The sequence below is a fragment of the Puntigrus tetrazona genome, chromosome 24 (assembly GCF_018831695.1).
Source record: "Puntigrus tetrazona isolate hp1 chromosome 24, ASM1883169v1, whole genome shotgun sequence".
NCBI lineage: Eukaryota > Metazoa > Chordata > Actinopteri > Cypriniformes > Cyprinidae > Puntigrus > Puntigrus tetrazona.
In genome coordinates this window covers 6,741,182-6,758,047 of record NC_056722.1, presented here as the reverse complement: position 1 = coordinate 6,758,047, position 16,866 = coordinate 6,741,182, and the positions used below count along the sequence as shown (strand labels likewise).

Sequence of the window (16,866 nt, the reverse complement as noted above, 5' to 3'; positions counted from 1 at the left end):
ACAAATACATTTCTGGCAGGGCCTTTAGTGTACTTTCTTCAAGCAGCTTCACGTTGGATACCCGATAAAACAGCTCTAATATAAAACATTGAGCTGAATTTTCAGGCTGGCTTCATAAAGGCACCCAAACAACCCACAAATATGAGTATAATTTAAACTTTTTTTCAAAGCAGCGAGAGACATATTGGCTTCCTTCCCAGTCTATTTTTTCTTTTCACTGTTCTGTATTTGTTTTTTGAGGTGAATGAATAAAATTGAAGACAGTGCTTTAAAGAAATTAAATTATCTCATATTATATGGTGTGGAAATGCCTTTGAGCGCTTTATACAGCGGTGTGTCGTATCTTTTCTCTCACACTCAATCAATCATCCGCTATCTGATCAAACTCTTATTTAGCAGGATGCTCTTCAAACGTCAGATCCTTTAAAGCACATCTGCAGACGATACACAAGTGTCTCCTTTCAGCAATAAAAATAAAATGGCTCCGAAAAATCGATGCACCACATACTGTAAATCACGCCTCATATCTCATTAAAAAAATCTGTCTCCAGACAGCCCGTGAAGATAGTTTATTAAAATTTGGCTCATTTTGTCTTATATTACAAACTTCAGCTTTGCTCAGCCATGACAGCTTTACATTTTAATCATGTCATGTATTTGAAAGAGTCCAGTAAACATTTAATTATGACTCCAACAAGATGGCAAAGAGGTGATCCATATATATATATACAGATTCCCTGTGATGACTCATTTGAAGAAGACTTTCTGAAACACAGATCCTGGGAGTGCAAGGATTGATCTCCGTATGCTTGTACAGTGGATTCATCACATGCATAAATCGACACGTACGCATCCAAAACGACATCCAGAGATCCAAGAAGCGGCTCCGTCTTCGCTTATTGTTTCGAGAACACAAAGAGTCTCTCTGTTTCGTCAAATATAATCTCTGTTCTGTCAGAGTTAGCTTTCCAAAACCCAGCTGATATCTCCAGAGGTTTGGCCAAAACCATTTCCCAAAGGACGGAAAGTCTCTCCCGTAGAGTTCTCCAAACAGATGGCAACACAAAACGCACACATAACATTTCTGTCCTTTCGATAAATCCATACGCATGTACAATTTGTCCCTTCTGAGTAAAAAAGGAAACGAGTAAGAAATGGAAATAAACCATGCGGCTTTGTTTACAGTGACTTTTACACAGGCTGTACAAGGCATCAGATATATTCATCCCAATCACGCTCATCTGTATATGCCTTTTAATTTAATGAGTTTGTTTGTGAAGGATGACAACCCAACTGTCTTTATAACAGCAGGCGTCCTGTGTTGAAATGCAGCTGATGGATTTAGTTTACATCTATTTACAGCACACACAAATGCAGATCATCATCATCATCATCATCATCATCGTCATGTGCCCTATTTAAAGTGCCCTCTTAAAACAAAGTTTAATGTAGATCAACCTACTCAAATCAACAAACCTACGCCGTACATTACCACACTCGGATAGCAGCTGCTCTGAAAGTCACATATGCCCATAAATCTATGGAGAATTTAGAGCTTCCAGCTGGTTTTATGATTACTCTTCCAATTATGAAGAGTACAATTTGGCAAGAATCTTGCTGAACAACCTTCTATTGCACGACCCGTCTCATTATTCAAAGAAATATCACGGTGCATTTTTTTTAAGGATCAGGATCATTACGGCCGTCAAAGCACAAATGAACTTAGCTAAGTTTACATTACAGCGTCCGGGCCGGAGTCACAATCCAGAAACCTCGAGAGAAAACATCAATGGAGCAACTTTTATCCTGCAACGTCATAATGTACCAATTGTAAAAATCTTACTTTTGTTTTTTCTTTACAGCTGCTGCTCAAAAAAAAAGACTAAGCTACCTTTAATATACAATAAAAGTAGCCAGTTGTATTCATGCAAAATGATTAGTTTTACTAAACTTCACTGATAATCTGACGTAAGATTTGAAAGAAATTTCAAATACATTTGGCTGATGTGTGTCTTCCAACCAGTTTGCAACAAGCATCTTAAACATTAGTTAAAAATGTCATCATGTTTATGACATAAATACAGCATAATTAACCACAACGTGCATTTTGCATCAAACGGAGGTTTTTGAGCGGAAAGCATAATTTTGTTAGTGCAGGATAAAAAACGCTACATGATTATTTGACTTTCATGACAGCATTTCGTGTTGGTTTTGTGTTTGTTGTTTTTGAGAGACCCTCTTTCTTATGTTTTAATCCAAGCGTAATCCCAATACAGCCTCAAAAGCCAAAACTGAGAAACAAACACTACACATGACTCCACCATGATGACTGAGAAAATGAGTTTTTAGAAAGCCGGCGTAGATTTGGCATAATACATGGGGCTCTTGTGTGTTTTGTAAACAGTACTGCAACATGCCCATCTCAGCAGTCTTTGGTTAAATGATATAAAACACCTCAAGACATCAATACAAGAGCAGAATGTCAAACAAAATAAATTCCATCAACCGCAGCTTCAGATTCCTTTCAAAACCTTGACATTCCTTAAGGGACGTCTTGTTCTTGTTGATAACACAGTGCTGGATAAATGTCACCATCTTATTTTCAACCACTACCATCACTTTTAAAATACAGTTATAAGGGCATCGCGAGGGAATGTGAAATTCCGATGCTTTCCCTCCCCCCTCAAGCTCTATCTTGGTTATTAATCTGAAAATGTTCAATCTGACCCTGATTAACCAGAATGAGATCTGCCACTCAGTTCTTTCTTCGTTTCGCCTGCAGCTGAGGATGTTTTGGTGTCATATTGTGTTCAGTCACTTGTGATGTTTAATAATTAGGGTCAATTTAGTTTTGGACTGAATGACTTTTGCATTAGAATTAGCTAAATGATGTAAAAAAACGCTGTCCTGCAATGTTACACCTTTACTGACTTGCAATCTAAGTATGTACGCATGTGTGTGTGTGTGTGTGTGTGCGTGTGTGTGTGTGTGTGTGTGTGACTCTGGACCACAAACCAGTCATAAAAGTAATTTTTCTTTTAAATAAATAAGCTTTCTATCGATTTATGGTTTGTTGAAAATATTTGTCGATGATGCAACAATTTCAAAATCTGGAATCTAAAATCGGAGAAACTTTCCTTTAAACGTTTTCCAAATAAGTTCTTAGCAATGCATATTACTAATCAAAAATTAGGTTCTGATACATTTACTGTAGGGAATATATAAAAATATGTTGCATGCAACATGATCTGTACTTAATATCCTAATGATTTTTGACATAAAATTAAAAAATGTCAATTTTGACCCATGCAATATATCACTACAAACGTACCTGTGCTGCTGATGACTGCTCTTGTGCTCCAGGCTCACATATTATCTTTTAGTCAGAAAGTGCCATTCCATTTTAAATTAAGAAAAAAAGATTGAGAGAGAAAACCAATTGTCAACGACTATTGATTTTGTCAGCTTTAGTGGAAATCCATAATGCAACATGATTTTGAAGATGGTAAACAACCGCGGAAATGACAGCGGCTTCAAGAGGTGAAAAGCAATCATCCTCAGCACTTAAACGTAGGCGAATCATACTCGAGATGTTTAGAAGGACACAATCATGGCATTCAATAGCGTTGAAGGTCATATAGCACCTTTAGCGACGTGAAGGTTGAAAGCTCAGGACATTTCTTTCGATCGATTCTTTTGACCCTACACTCTCCAAAAAAAAAAAAAAAAAAAAGTAAATAAGAGCCAAACAAACAATATCTTTTCAACAGCACAGAAACGATGCTCTGAAATGGCATTACTGAGTGTGTGATTTGATTCCAGCCGTAGACTGCTTTCACAACACAACATGCAACGTGCCAACTTAACGTGACTCGTGAGCTTACAGCGTTACCGACAGAACGGAGGGGCAAAAGCATACGCTCACATTTATTATGCCAAAAAAATAAATACCAACCGTGATTTACCACACAGCCAAGCTGAGCTCAATTAGCGATCCAGACACAATATGTACTAAGTTATTTTCACTTCAAGGCTGTTTTTGCATGTGAATACACGACGAGTGCATGGCAGCTGTACAGAGTGAAGAGAATTTGAAATCAAATACTATATATATATATCCTGTATATCTGTTCATATATTCATATTTTACACAAATATAGACTCTTCGCAACTTCAGAGCATGTATTAAATTCACAGCTGGAGATAAAAGGTCAACAAAAAACAACCAAAAAATATATATATAATGGGTGCGAGATCCCATAAGAGTCCGTGTCCGTTCGTTCGGTCTGGAGTTTGATTCGGAGCGTGAAGCACGTGTCCAAAGGCAGTTTCCTTCTCCTGGGCTTTAGAAAGGAAGGTGCTTCTGGTGATGATCATTAGACTACATTGGGTGCAGTGTTGAGGGACGACTGCTCCGTCCGCTCTGTCCAAATAGCAGGCAATTTTCTCTTGGCTCTGAAATAAGAGTGATTCCGGGAAAAAAAAAAAAGAGTCACTATAGCCACGCTCCCCTCACGAGGCTGGTCGTGAGCAGGAGAACGGCGAGTCCATTGCTCGTGGATATCCTCATACCTGCGGGGACAGAAGAGAGGACACTGAACACAGAGGCAGAACGGAAGCACTTCAGTGCAAACACAGTGGAGGGACACCTCGCAGAGTCTCTGAAAATGTAAAGAATTTTAACCAGATAAGAGAGATCATTCAAAATGCATGTGGTTTTTGGTTTGGTATTGTCCTGAGTAAGACGTTTTATGTTAAAGACGTTTACACAGACAAATACGAATAACTGAAATTGTAAAACTAACCCCTTTCAAAAGTATGTGGTTCTTAATACTGTGTGTGGTACCTGGATGATCTACGATTGTTTTTTTTGTTTCTTGTTGGTTGTTCACGGGTCCCTTGTTTGCTCCGAACAGTTAAACGGAGCAGTGTTCTTCAGAAACATCCACCAGCTCCTGCAAATTCTTCAGTCTGAGCATCGCCTGCGTATTTGATCCCTTTCCAGCAGTGACTGTCTAATTTTGACATCCATCTTTTCACACCAAGGACAACTGATGGACTATTCAATTATTAACAACTATTAAAAAAAAGTTCAAACATTCACTGATGCTCCAGAAGGACAGAAGATGCATTACAAGCCGGGCATGAAAACTTTTTGAATTTGAAGATCAAGGTAAATTATACATTATACATTCAAGTATCTTCTCTTGCTATCATTCTATCTATCTCATATATATATATATATATATATATATATATATATATAAATAAGAAAAATCTAGATTTTTCATCCTGTTCAAAAGTTTTCACACCCCCAAAACAAACATGGGAGTTATGATCAATTATCACCAAAAAAAAAAAATTTTTGGTAGATCAACACAGTTTAAAGAACCACAAAGATTCCCAATTTTTTGAGGGGGGTTATTTTAGTCATTTCAGCTATTTTATTTTATACATTTTTTGTCACTGGTGGACTTTATGTAAACATCTTTTATGTAAAATATCTCATTTAGGACAGTACTAAACACATTTTAAAAATGCGCATTTTGTATGAACTCTCTTATTTTGTTAAACTCCTTCACCTTTTAACAGATGCACAGGTGTACAAGGGGATCCCAAAGCATCGCATGCCACTGTATGAAAGAAAGGCACTTCTCTGAACTCATTATGCACGACTGGGATAATAACACAAGAACATTTACATTTACATTTACATTTAGTCATTTTGCAGACGCTTTTATCCAAAGCGACTTACAATTGAGAGTACAACAGCGATTCATTTTTAGAGAGACAAACAGACAGTGTAAGTGCTTATAACACCCAGTCACAGGAGTGTTCAAATTAGTACATGCCAGAAGGAAGGAATAAACAAGGGGATAAGAAGAGAGACAGAGACAGTGAGAGTGAGAGTATTTTTTTTTTTTTTTTTTTTTTTTTTTTTTTTTTTTTTTATGATGAGGTCAGGTATTGCTGAAAGATGTGAGTTTTCAGCAGTTTCTTAAAGATTGACAGAGATCCAGCATTCCGGATATGTACGGAAGAACACTTCAGACTGACAGGTCTCTGCTCGTCACGTATCGCACATCCCATTATATCACTAAAAGGATGCCTTCAAAGAGGAATGATTAATGCAGATTTCAGCAAATAAACTGTAACACTTCAGATCTCATCATACATATTGTAACAAACAGGCATGATTACAAGCTGTTATACGGAAATAATGTAATTAACTAACCCATGGCTTAATATTTAAAAGTTTTACATGCTAATTAAAAATAGTATAAACTTTTGCATAAATGTTAAGAAGTCAAAATGTGTGTTAATTTCTTTGCATAAATGTTGATGGTTTTTAACCGTTTCTTGTGTGGAAGAGGAGGAAACACTATTTATAGACAAACAGGAAGTATTTTTAAAAGTTTTGGGCAGAGGCAATTCCAGGCATCATTTGCATGAATTAAAACTATGTGCCTTTGCAGTACTTATTAATTAATAACTAATTACTGGCTTTGGGTTCACCTGTTTGTATGTAAATTTTGAATTTGCGTGTAAGAAATCCTGCATGTAAACGCTTGATACGGAATTACAATTTCCATATTCCTCAATATTCAAGTGCTAAAATGAAGTGGATTTTCTGAGTTTTGCATAAGTCATAATGCACATTTGTTTATAAGTATAGACAAGGGTTATAATCTTGAAATAAAACGAATATCATAAAAAATGCTTGAAATAAAATAAATATTAACTGAATTATATATGTATATTCTTTTATCTAGTTTCTAAGGCAATGTTGCTCATTTTAATTTAGGATAACTCGATGTCATTAAATAATTAAAGCTAAAAATAAAATGAAAACCATATTAGACATTAAAAATGTAATAAAGCAAAACACGACTAAATTACTTTAACGGTTTTTTTTTGCACTGGCACAATTCAGATCTAAATATAATATGCATTAGCTGTTGGCCTTAATTCAAAGTTCCTGTTTATTTATAATCCTGAACATAAAACTTGATATGCAAGTAAACTTGATGATATGCAAATAAATAAGCAATTTTTTTTTAATATTTGCATAAATATTTAGGCGTTAAGCTAAAGTGGATTTTCTGAATACATTTATTTTGCATCAACGATGATGGTGTTTTGATCATTTTGGCAACCCGCTGAGTTCTAGACGAAGGATCTATGAGCATGTTTCCAGGTACATGGACCATCTCGTCTGAATTTAATAAGAGCGGGTATATTCAAAGTTCAGATGCAAAAGTTTTTAAATGCCATTTTAAATGTTCTTCTAAAATGAATGAATTTTTTTTATTAGGCTCCTGTGTAGGTTCAGTCGTTTCACTTTAACGTTTAAGCTCTCCCAAAGCAGAGCTCATTCAGATGCATGATGCACATATATGTTCAGCCATTCTTAATATTACCAACATTAACACAAAGCGCAAGCAAAACATCTGCAAACCTCCCAAGGTACCACAAAATAGCCTGCTTTTATTGGTCTGTGTAAATAAAGAGGACGCTATCTACCTATTCACAGAGGCCTCCTGCTAAAACCTCGCCATATAAATCAAGCTGAAAACTGCCATTACGCCATGAAAAGGGATTAATGCGGAGCCCAGCCTGCCTTTCTAAAGGCTTTTCAGAGTATTTTTAAAACAAGCTATGTGCTGACAGCTGTGTTACAGAGAAACACGCTGGAAGGAAGTTAAGAAACGTTAATTTAATAAAATGTTTTTTTAGTGGTGCAGGGATGTATGGGAAGGCTTTGATAAATGATGAATCTCTTCCACTTTCTCCAGAAAGTCAGTTTCCCGGCCCTATTGTTAGCAGGTTTGATCGTGCTCCATTTCTCGCGCGCTGCTATAAATACGCCTGGATTTATCCTGTTGTTTTTCCCTCGGATTTTATTTTTCTCTTTTTTTTTTTTTTTTTCTAGACCTCCTTTGAACAATGAAATTAGGTGCGACGCGAGGCCCGAAGACTTCAAAGCAAATGCGATCTGATTCCTCTCTGAACTTATTGCACACCTGCCTCGACTGCAGAAGAGAACGGGAGAAGCTCAAGGATGTACACCGGCCGTAAAACCCACGAAAACAAGGCGACAAAGAGGAAATGGGAAATGAAATATTCAGTAAATCTCCGTGACATTTCGGGGATTTTTCCGCCGGTGGGAGTGGGGCTCTGTATCAGAGATCCTCTCGTGACCCTCGGCTCCTCTCTGCCAGATCTCATTTGGCCGGAGGCGATCGAGCCGAACTGAAACCTTCCTGAAACAAGCGATCGCATCGGCCCGAAGCGTCCCTCCCTTTGTCTGCTGGCAGGGAATAATTAATCACTCCTGCCGGCCCTCCGAAATGCTCTGTCGATTATGCGTCGCATCTATACGTTCATTACCAGTCGCATCTGATTAGCTGGAAGGAAGAGTATGAGTCATGCCAGAATGTCAGCAGCTGTAATTACAGCTCTCTGATGCTGCGGTGAAGGTTCTGGAAGGTTAAAGGAGCTCCGAGTACTCGTGTTCAAGTCATGCAGCTATTATAAAGCCTATACGTTACGTGCATGTCGGACCTCGGCTCCTTTTACATGACTGGCAAATGATACGGTGGAAGAACCTCCGTTCAATCAAATTTAACCATTTACATTAATTTATACATTTACCCACACATTTATACAATAGATTTATAATTTTACAGCTTTCTTTCAGTCTTTTTTTTCTTTTTACTTGTCGGCTCAAACGGTTTGTAAGATCTCTGCTGGTTTGGAGACTTCAGAATAGTCCACTAAAAACTGGCTTTTATTCAAATCAGAAGTTAATCATTGAATTGAATTATATATATATATATAGTTAATTGAATATAACTATATTGTGTCTGATATTAAATATTACCCTAATATTAAATATCACATTTAACTCTCCATCTCATTTCAAATCTCACTTTAAACGCAGATATTCTTTTATCTTGTTCTTGGTTATTTTCATTGTTAATGTTTTGTAACCAGGTTAAGTTTTTAAAGTCAAATTTCACCTCTTTATTTAGATATTTTTACAGCACTACACACCTGATCTCACATTAGACTATTAATACTTGACACTAAAATATTCAAGATCCGGCCCAAATATTTCTCATTGTTTTTACAAGATGTATTTATTTATGTATTTAATTTTCATGCACAATTTGTTTTTAAATGTGATTTTAAATCTTATCGTATTCTAATAAGCTCTGCATCAAATTAATAAAAGTCAGATTTCCGCATGATTCTGTGTTACACTTTGGCAAAGTTTGCTTTTAAAAGGAGGAATGTATTTGCTATTTTGAGGTCAATATCTTGATGTGATACTAAATGTAAATAATTTTTAATTGATACTAAGTGTGCATTTTAATCTCTAAAATACATTTGAAACACTAAGACAAAAGTTTGCTTTCATAAGGAGGAATATATTTGCTATTTTGAGCTCAATATAATAACTTCCAGTCAATTAAATTATAGGCTTGCTATGTATTCCCTGCTGACAGTTTCTAAACTCCATTACTAGCTCTACAACAGTTAAATAAAACCTTTTAGCAACTTTATAAATGTGCCATTATATAATACTGTTAATCTAACTGGTGTTTTTCCTCATGGTAAAACTCTCAAAAACATTTTTATATAGCAATGAACATGTGCAAACATTATAATAGCAATAAAAGCAATGTAAAACTTTAAAAAATTTGTTTGAATTCTAATTACATAAACCTCTACGTAATTAAATGGTCACTTATTATACTTGCAGAGACTGGCCATAAATGTCTAGCTCAAATATTACTAATTAAATGCATACTGTAAAAACACATTTAAATACTATAAAAATCACTGAACAGAAGGATGAGAAGCACATTGTTCAGAGCAAGTGTAGTTACTGCATTTACGAGCTCCTTGGATGCTCTTGTGTCCCAAGTTGTGTTTTCAGGTGGAATGTGGAAACAGAAAGCACTCTACAAAGATTTGTTGGGTTTGTCGTTCAGGCATGACACCAAAAATCAATCACGAGTTTTGAACAATGTAGAGTAATGTTTGTTGTTTGTCAGACACTGTCACATCTATTCGGCCAATCACAACGCACTGGATAACTGGCCAATCAGAGCACACCTCACTTTTTCAGAACGATGAGCTTTGTACAAATCAACGTGTTTCAGGAGACGGGGAGTACACTATTGTGGAGTATGTGGGCAATAATGCGTATTTTGAACTTAAACTGCACGAACACATTGCATTATACCAAATACACAACATAACGCTCTCTGCAAGCATGCTGGCTCACTCGTACCTGACCCTGTGCTGTGCTCCACTGTTTTGGAGTGTGACGTCTGCGAGGTAGAAGTGGACTGGGCCCTCTGGTCAGAGCTCATGCCGTCTTGGCCCAGAGCCGAGCTGCTCTTGCGGGGTTTCTTATCGGTCAGGTGCAGCGGAGAGCTCTTTTTAATGGCCCTGTTGCGCGGGCGGACGGTGGCGTTGACTTTAAGGTAGGCCTGAGCCTTGTACTCCTTCAGCTCTCCGTAGTTGGCGTCTGTGACGCGGCATTCGTACAGACCCTCGTCGTTCTTGCTCACCCGAGAGATCTGCAGCTTGTGGGAGATGTCGTTTCCTTGGACCTTGACTGTCTGTGAAAAGAATCGAAGACAAATCCTCGGATGAACTCGTTGCTGTAGACCAAGCAACAAAACTTACACTCTTAAAAATAAAGGTGCTTCAAAAAGGTTCTTCACAGCGATGCCATAGAAGAACCATTTTTGGTTCCACAAAGAACCATTCGAAGGTTCATCAAAGGAGCATCTCTTTTTTGGTTTTTCCTCATCTGAAGAGCATTCTTTTACCACAAAAGCAAAAAGGTATTTCAGATGTTAAATCTGATCCACAAATTGATCGAGCTTTCCTGTTGCACACAATCTGCTCATGTCTTCAGAGTGTTTTATCCAGTAAAAGCTTGGTTGGTGTAATTGAGTCCAGCTTCAGCTTCTCTCGTCAAATCGTGATTCTGATCAAGCAAGCATCAGAATAACTGCAGTCATATCTCCGCATGAACTCTTACTGGACTGAAGCTGCTCAGCTTTACTTGATTGTAAAGTACGTCTCAACTCTGATCAGCAGGATCTTTTGAGGAGTGCTTATTTCCAGGAGCTTTACTTTCACTGATCCTCACATCTTCTGATGGGCTTTTAGTTCTTCATGTCTCAGTCAGCATTGCATTATATGTTTGGATCATTTCAGTCTAATTTGACTAAGACATGTTATTGGAGATATAGATTGACCACTGCTATTTAATCATCATACTTTCATCATATTAATATCAGAATCTGCACTAAATTTTGAGCCTGTTTTGCCTTCTTTATTCTTCCTGGATCAGACTATTTTACCAATAAAAGACTGGTGCATCAAATATAAGGTTAAGTAAACAGTGATATATCAGGCTTTTACTGGGCTGAAGATTACAAACCGCCTGCACTGAGCAGCTTTATTAAAGGGATCTTTCACGTAAAAATAGCATGTAATAATTTACTGCATCATATAGATCACATACTCACACTTATTTTAGTCCCTTCCTCATCTGGATCCGGATCTGGAATCAGCTCCATCTGCTCATACAAGAAGAAGAAGGGGGTTTATTATGTCTTTTGCATTTCTAATCAAATCTATAGATTATGATGCTGTGGTGACTAGTTTTGTAATGATGTGAATGAAATTTGTAAAGATAAATGTTCTCGAAAATAGGGAACGATTGGCATTCAGGGCACAAATGTGAACAATAGTTGGAATTTGTTTAGATTTGAGAATAATGAAAGTATTTATAGCTATATTATGAAATTTCATTAATTGGTTCATTTATCTTTGGTGGAAAACCAAAAGTTTCTATGGTTTCCAGACACGTTTCATTATAAATCTAGTGCAATCATTCGTCCACAAATCATCTACAATTATTCAAATGTGGAGATAAAGCCAATCTACTGCTTGTACTATTCACAAGTAGAGACTGTAAACCAAGACATCTTGAAACACAGTGCAACAGACTATATAGACTGCACACACACACACACACTCTATTCTTTGACTCAAGGCTGTGATACACTACATTTACGCCCATATTTTTGCCGCAGTTTATGTCTGGACCGGCTGTTGCTGTCGATTTGCAAATTCGAGTCGTCAGATTTCATAGTGAATGATGAACACAGTCCCAGCATCTATAACAGCTGATTTTAACACCCGCATGCAAGGTTTACACTGCACAGAAGAGTCTTCACACACACACACACACATTTACTCACAAACAGCACCTTTGTACAGTACTTTGAGAGTAATTTAAAACCTGTTCTTTTGAGAACTGGTTAACTGTTATTATAATGTAGGATAATATTATAGCTTTAATTCATATTTTTTGTCAGTTTTGGTTTTGTGTGTGTGTTTTGTTTTGCTTTGCTTTTTAAATATGTTCATATGCATATTTATTATCAGTGTGTTACTTTAGTGCATGAAGTTGAACTAAAAGGAAATGAGAAATATCAAAAAAGCGTCTGATGCAAGCAAACTGGTTTTAACTAATAATATAGTTTTTTTGTGGTAACTGTTCATCCACAACACATAAAAACACATCCACAAAGTCCAAGACACAATACATCTTGCGACTTTGTTGCTGTGTGAACGATCCCTTTCTCGTGTCTTTGTATTCTTGTGTTTTTTAAACGTTAGTCATCCCGTTCTGCGTCTGTAAAGCAGCATGCTAAAAGCAGTTCGACTAATTTGTGGGCCAGCTCTTTTTTACACGCTGTGAACTTTCATACGACTTAACTTTGCGCGAAGGGGGTTGTTTTTAATAAATCAGCTAATTATCCAGCTGGTTAGAGCACAAAAGTTTTTGATTATCGGTTATCATTATCGGCTCAGAAATACCATATCCATACGTTTCTAATTACAGAGAGAGAACCCTCAAGCTCGTCTCGCAGTGACCTTGAATTGTTGTTCTGTTACAAACGACGCTATTAAAAGCTCTGAATGTTTGAGAAGAGCAGTTAATTGTTTGTTTAGGGACCGCACGCAGACGGTGAGAGGTGTTTCCGTCGCCGGAGCTAAACCCAACAATGATTCATTAGAAGCGGTGCAGGAACAGATGGCACTGCAGGCACCATTTTCTGCTCTTTAAGGAGCTTGAAATATTCAAAAAGCAGCACATCAAAAAACAATCAGCACAAAATCCATCAGGCTAAAGAGGAATAACGCTTCCGCCCGACGACACGCGGACGAATAATGAACTTCATCTGCTTGAGGTCGGAGCCGATTGGTTTCAAATTAAGCAATAAGGAACAGATTAGATCCATGGTAAACATGTTCATCCTTAATGCCAATAATGTCATGTTTGCTTGAGGCTCTCCGGAAGTATTATCTGCTCAGGCTTCAGCCCGGTCGACCTTTGTGGAGAACGCTACGCTCAAAAGAAGCCGATGCCACACGCTTTGAGCCCACATTGACTTCAGGCACTGGCTTTTAGACGGGAACTGGCAAATGGCTTTTTGCCAAAAGTGTTTATTAAAAACTGCACTTGCAGGTAATATTAATAAAGCCCACTTACGGTAAGTGTGTGGAGAAACACAGTCATGAACGCAGTTTATTATTACAGCAAGTACACTTGAAAAAAAAATGCACGTCGTTTCAAATGAAGATGATTTACTTTGAAGTACGCTTTAAACATTTATCTTTCGTTGTGCTTTGTTCACTTATTTTGTGTTGACCACTAAAGTACTTATGTCAAATTTTAATTGTAGTCTGAATATATATTTTAACGTAGGCTGCTTTATGTCACGGTGTGGTTTGAGAGAAGGAGCGCTCAGCGGGAAAATAAACTTAAACTGTTTTAATCCTCTACAAACAAACAAAATAATATAGTTGCAAGCAGACACATATTAAGGACGAGAAAGGACGATTAAACAGAAGCAAACTGGACTTAAATACACACAGGAAATCACTAAATGAGCTACACACACCTGAACACAATAAGATCATTAACAGGAAGTAGGTCACATTCATCACTAAAACTTTGCATCACTAAAAAAACTTCAAATATGTTTAAATATTACAAACAACTGTGAGTCGAAATGACAGATTTCCATAAATGTGTGTCATTTAAATGTAACTGTATTTAAAAGACAATATAAGACAGTATGTGAGTTTTTTTGTTTTGGTCCTGGACAAACCTCGTCTCATTTCTCTTTGTACTTTATAGCTATATATAGTTGAAATGACAATAAAAAAACACTTGACTTGACAATAGAAATAATTACAGAAATGTGTATAAAGATGTTCTTCATGTATACACTACGAAAAAGAATTTAATATCAATTTAAACAATAATTTTACTTTTAATAATAATGAAATAATTAATAATAATAAAAATGAATAAATAAATTAAATATAATGATTTTTTTTCAGCTAATTTCCAAGATAGCATTTCTTGAAACGGCACTTGAATAATCATTCAATTATTCAATCAACTTTTCAGTCTTATTGTTAAACTATTGTCTTGTAAACAAACTCTAGTGATGGATTTTATTTACAATTTTGTGTGTGTGTGTGTAAAAACTAAAACTAAAAACAATAAACAAATAAATACAACTAAAATACTATGAGAAAACCTAAATAGAAATAGGAAAGCTTTTGAAAGCCTCATTAAAATTGAATGTAGATCAGATCATAATAGACTCTCACGTGATGAACGATACAGGCTTTGTTTGTCTTCACTCGTTATGATCACATGACCAGCTGAATGCAACCCACGTTATCTCAGTAATAACCCTCTTATTGCTCACTTTCGCTTGTGGAATGAAGTAATCATGCCTGAGATAATGCCATTTAGACCGGAAAAAAATCTAAAAAAACCCCTCAGAACCAGCGTTTTTGCTCCAAATGAATTTATCTGGGTTGTGTCCGAGTGTGTGGCAAAGAAATTTCAGAGCACGACAAGCAGAAATAGAAAGTGGTTTACTCTTATCAAACCCATCAAACCCTCCAGACCCGAGGCCAATTACTGAGTAAGTACCTTTTCCTCAGACAGAGTCTGGTAAGACTTTCTACACGCTTCCTCTTCACAGCACTATCAATGAGCTCCATTTACTCTTATATCATTATTCATTTATTTATTTGTATTTACATATAAGTCTGTGTTTTTGTCTTGTGTTCCAGTAAAAATATACTAAGAAGCGAAACTGCAAAAAAAAAAGCATGACTCAATCTAAACTTAATTATTCAATGATATTCTCTTTTATAATGCATTTTATTTTCTCCGGATATAAATCCTGTTACATTAAACAAATAAATGCATTTAGGTTTAAATAACGTTCAGAAAGTTTTCCTGGAAAACAGAAACAGAATACAGAGTAGAAGGGCTTTAAATGAATAGCAGAAGTCCTCAGTGAGACCAGGTTGTTGAAAGTAAGCTTTTAGAGCAGAAGAAGGAGCGGTGTTTCTGATAACTCCGTCGGAGCGGACGTCTGTCTAATACGGGCCGTTGATCTCCATTACACTCAGATCTCGTATCTCTGCTATAACATACCGGCCATTTAGACGGACCTCCAGTAGCCTCCCATTAAAATCAAATACAATTAAACTAAATGTGCTCTAATGAATTTCCAATCTCGCTAGCGGTTCTCTGCGTTCAGCATTGACTTCTAAGCAGTATCTGGCTTGCACTGCAAATAGTGACTCTTTATTTCATGAACTCCAGGCCTGACATTTAAACAGATAGTTCAATCAAAAATGTCATATAACTGATTCCATGCCTGGGATGAAGTTTATGAGAATGCATTTATATGAGCGTAAAATTCAAGACAAAAAAATTGCTTAGCGGTAGTGATGGGAAGTCGGGCTCTCGCTCAGCAGAATGAACGAATCTTTGTTTCGAGTCATTTCGTTCATCTTTAGCAAAAGATAATTAAAATGTTACGTGTCACTTCCCTAACATATCTAACAGTACTACTAATTATGCAAAGCTCGATCACACAAAAAAACAATACAAAAATATAATGCTACGAGAAACGAGACTAATTCGTTGTTTACCTGGGTCTTAAATAAATATAGTTTTCACTATTAAATGATTCCTTTTAAAATAATCTGACATTTCATGAAAAAAACATTATTTTGATTACAGAATATGTCTGTGTGTATATATATATATATATATATATATATATATAAGACACACAAACAGCATATATTTTAAGAATATTTGCATGTATATATTTATATTCATATAAGTTATGTCATATATAAATATATTTAAAACACAATTTTCTTAAACATATGCACGCATGTTTGTATTTGTATATGCAAAATAAATATATATAGTACAGACATATATTACGTAATTATGTCTTTGCTGTGACGTCATCATGCGATGTTTCAGCTAGGAACGCCTTTTAAAGTATCATACGTTCAGAAGTTTAGTAATGCGACAAACGAAAGCGTACGAGTTTCGCCTGCCACGCTAACACCTCTGTGAGCTTCGACTTGTCGTCTGTGACTCTTACGCTCTTCATTACAGCAAGCCGTCGTTCTTCATGCCCGCTGAAATTGACTTCTTGTAAAATGTGCCCCTGCAATTATTTTGCATAATGCACGAGGCTCCGAGGTCCCCGACACTAAATTAATGTCAGGGAAGAAGGATGGCATCATCTATATTAAGATATAAACATATCTCACTTGAATGGCCGCAGCCGTCAAACATATTTCACTGCGGAGATGGAGATCTATGCGGCTGAACCTTGAGGATATCGTTATTACAAATCTGTATCTCTCTCTTTATGAGGATATTGAGCAGCGTGCTTCTGTTCTCGGGGCAAACAATATGAT

General features: G+C 36.5%; 1 protein-coding gene across 1 annotated transcript in view; it reads right to left on the bottom strand.

Annotated features, from left to right (window-relative positions):
- Window positions 1–526: 526 nt before the first annotated feature.
- The window catches only part of vstm2a (V-set and transmembrane domain containing 2A), a 35,168-nt gene continuing 18,828 nt past the window's right edge, over window positions 527–16,866 (bottom strand). Inside the window, exons 3-5 of the mRNA XM_043225625.1 lie at window positions 11,559–11,609; window positions 10,304–10,637; window positions 527–4,572 (exon numbers count right to left, since the gene is read on the bottom strand). Of these exons, the coding sequence (XP_043081560.1) occupies window positions 4,496–4,572; window positions 10,304–10,637; window positions 11,559–11,609 (462 nt within the window). The 3' untranslated portion in view covers window positions 527–4,495. The remainder of the gene's footprint in view (window positions 4,573–10,303; window positions 10,638–11,558; window positions 11,610–16,866) is intronic.